This window comes from Microtus oregoni, unplaced genomic scaffold (genome assembly GCF_018167655.1).
Source record: "Microtus oregoni isolate MIOR12 unplaced genomic scaffold, Mior012 000002F_ref0000024, whole genome shotgun sequence".
Taxonomy (NCBI): Eukaryota; Metazoa; Chordata; class Mammalia; order Rodentia; family Cricetidae; genus Microtus; species Microtus oregoni.
The window spans coordinates 10,508,545-10,511,662 of record NW_024543061.1 but is presented as its reverse complement, the minus strand read 5'-3'; the positions used below and the strand labels follow the sequence as shown (position 1 = coordinate 10,511,662).

Genomic DNA, 3,118 nt, shown 5'->3' with positions numbered 1-3,118 from the left:
TCTCATTTCACCTTTCACAAAGCAAAGTATAAATGTCTATAAACATCCTGAGCACAGCAGAACTTGTTAGACACTGACTGGAGCAGAGTTATTCATCTGTCATATTTTTGACCTTGAGATTGGTAACTTCCTTAATCCACATTCTGCTTAGCTCTTTCTTATGATGGTGTTAGAAGTTGACAAAGAAGATCAGAATATGCCTATTAGAAATAAATTAACTTTTTTACCTGAAAGGTTGATGTATAAAATTATATAATTAATGCAAATAAATGGGAAATGTATGTTACCTAAATCCATATTTAATTTTCAATAATAATCTTTGATTAATGCTAAAATGTTAATGTCAGGTAACTACAATGATTCCAATATCAAATGTCTAGGCTATCTTGCAAGTACTTGATTAATAACACATATTTTGAAAGATTTTCATCATGCACAGATTAGATTGACCTAGAAATTGTACTCTAGTTGTCCTCAAATATATATTACTCCTGTTTATGTCTCTCCAGTTCTGGGATTAAAGATGTTAATCTTAACTTCTTGCCTTGATGTTTGATTCATCCATTTTTCTGTTTCTTGTACTTTACAATAATACTGGGTTGATAATTTACTTTTTATATATTTTTTCAGAGTTCACCAACCTAAATTCCAAGTGTATTCTGTGATTTTTATTATTGCTTCTAATTTTCATTCATAATAAAACTTTTTATTGTCTATCATCAATTTATTTTATTGTGATCTATTGATATCTATAAAATTATTACTTGATTTAAGATTGTTGGGGTCCCTTCCCCAACTACCTCGGTGAAGATGACCGTGAGTAGTGCCGCAGAAATCAGGACACAGGGGATGCAGAGTAGGAGATATAACTGCATACTTTATACTCAAATCATGATTCAAACTAGGTGCCCATAATACCTGACAAGTTTCATAAACTAGTAAATTTGTTGCAAATAATTTCAAGGCCTTCGTGCCCCAGTTAATCTAAACAAAAAGCCTGCTGTTATGGGAATAACTCTCTCTGTAATATACTATGTAAAACATCTCATCCGAAGACAAACCACAACCTAATGTAGCCTTTGAACTAGAGTGCAGATCTGTGTTCTCAAGGACTGACTATTGGCAGGGCATTCTACTGATGGAAGAGGTTTGCCTCCTACTGACTTGGTTTGCTAAGCCTTTCAGCAAAAATGCTACCTCATGTCACTCCTATACAGAGTTTCTATGCAGTTCAAAACTGGCCTTCTATATAAGATGACTTTGTTCCTTAAATATTTTTTTAATGTTTACTATATCAACCAGACCATATTCATCCAGTTTCAATATTGCTAAATTGTAAATTATCATAGAATATGCATTGTTAAAATAACCACCCTTGATAAATGTTAGACTACAGCAAAAACTTTTTGAAAAAAATCAAGTTTGTTTTCTTCCTCTTCTGTTTCTAAAAATTTATCCTCTTCTTTCAGTTCCCTTAGTTGTGCACATGATACTTGTTTGTTTCTGCATGGGGTACCATTCATTTGGGCTTTAAGATTTGCTTCTCGCAATGTTAATGTTCTCCAGGATTTACACAGAGTGAATTCTGAACTGCTCTTTGTTTAGTCTGGAAACTGGAGCACAGCCTCTGTGGCACTGTTCATCTGTTCATCTGTATAAGAGTGGTTTTAAAGATAGGGAAAAAATCTGTAAATTTATTTTCTCTCTCTCCTCTCTCTCTCTCTCTCTCTCTCTCTCTCTCTCTGCCTTTTTTTTCTTTCCTCCCTCCACCTATTTTTCTTTTATTGCATGTTTTTTACTCTGAGTTCCTTTAGTTGTGATTTTTTGAACATATTTATCTTTTATGGTTAAACATTAATTGTTACTCTTAGGTAGCTTTCCTAACTTTTCTTCAAAACAAACTGATTTAAAGATATCATGGATTTTAAATCAAAGTTGTTATTAGAGTGCCTAATTGATATATGTTTGAGTGCTGTAAGATGATAGCATTCAGTGACTGCTCACACTCCCCATGATGTTATTTTCCCTTTTGATTGACAGCAGCTACTCACACACACTGCTCAGACATTTCCTTATGTATTTGGTGGCTGCTTTGCATGGGCTTCTCCAGATCAACCCAACCTCCTAGAATTTATAAACTAAGTAAGCCCTTTGAGTGAGAGCTGAGATACATCAGAGACAGAGGAATCAAGATGGTGTCACAAATCCAGGTTATCATGTCCCTGCTTCTCTGGGTGTCTGGTGAGAAATTCCCAAGTATTATCATCATTATGGAGTCATTTTTTTGTATATAAGAAATTTACAATGTGTGCTATGATAGAATATGTCTTACTCAATAATACTCAGACAATATGACATTAAAAGGATATTAAATGACAAATTCAGACTGGTACTATATCTTATTTTTTTTATATTATGCATCATCATTCTTATTGCTTATTGCAGGTGCCTCTGCAGATATTGTGATGACCCAGTCTCCATCCTCACTGGCTGTGTCAGCAGGAGAGAAGGTCACCATCAGCTGCAAGTCCAGTCACAGTCTTTTATACAGTGGCAATAACTACTTGGCTTGGTACCAGCAGAAACCAGGGCAGGCTCCTAAACTACTGATCTACTTGGCATCCACTCGGCACACTGGGGTCCCTGATCGCTTCATAGGCAGTGGATCTGGAACAGATTTCACTCTCACCATCAGCAGTGTCCAGGCTGAAGACCTGTCAGATTACTACTGTATGCAGCATTATGATGCTCCTCCCACAGTGCTTCAGCCTCTAACAAAAACCTCTCTGAGATTCTCACCAGCTGCCTGCCCCACACAGCCCTAGAACTTCACACTTTCCCCTGCTGCTTGAGGATGGTGTGTTCAAACAGTGATGTCAACGTTTGAAACGCCTAGCAAAACTGAAGGATTCAATGTCTCTTATGTCTTTAGGTATGAAAATACCTTAAATTAAATGTTGCAAAGAATTCAATACTATCTTTCTATTCCACAAACTCTGCTGATTGAATAATAGAGATTTATCTTTTATAGTTCTGGACTTTTAGTGTCAAACATAAAATGCTATAGGCAGAAACGATGATGGCAAAAGGTTTCAAAGTGTAGGAAAAATGGTTTTGC

At 35.7% G+C, this 3,118-nt stretch overlaps 1 gene segment (V, D, J or C); it reads left to right on the top strand.

Annotated features, from left to right (window-relative positions):
- Window positions 1-2,179: 2,179 nt before the first annotated feature.
- On the top strand, window positions 2,180-2,825 carry LOC121433230. The segment is given in 2 exon segments: window positions 2,180-2,241; window positions 2,446-2,825. Coding segments are annotated over 2 exon segments (429 nt in total).
- Window positions 2,826-3,118: the final 293 nt, after the last annotated feature.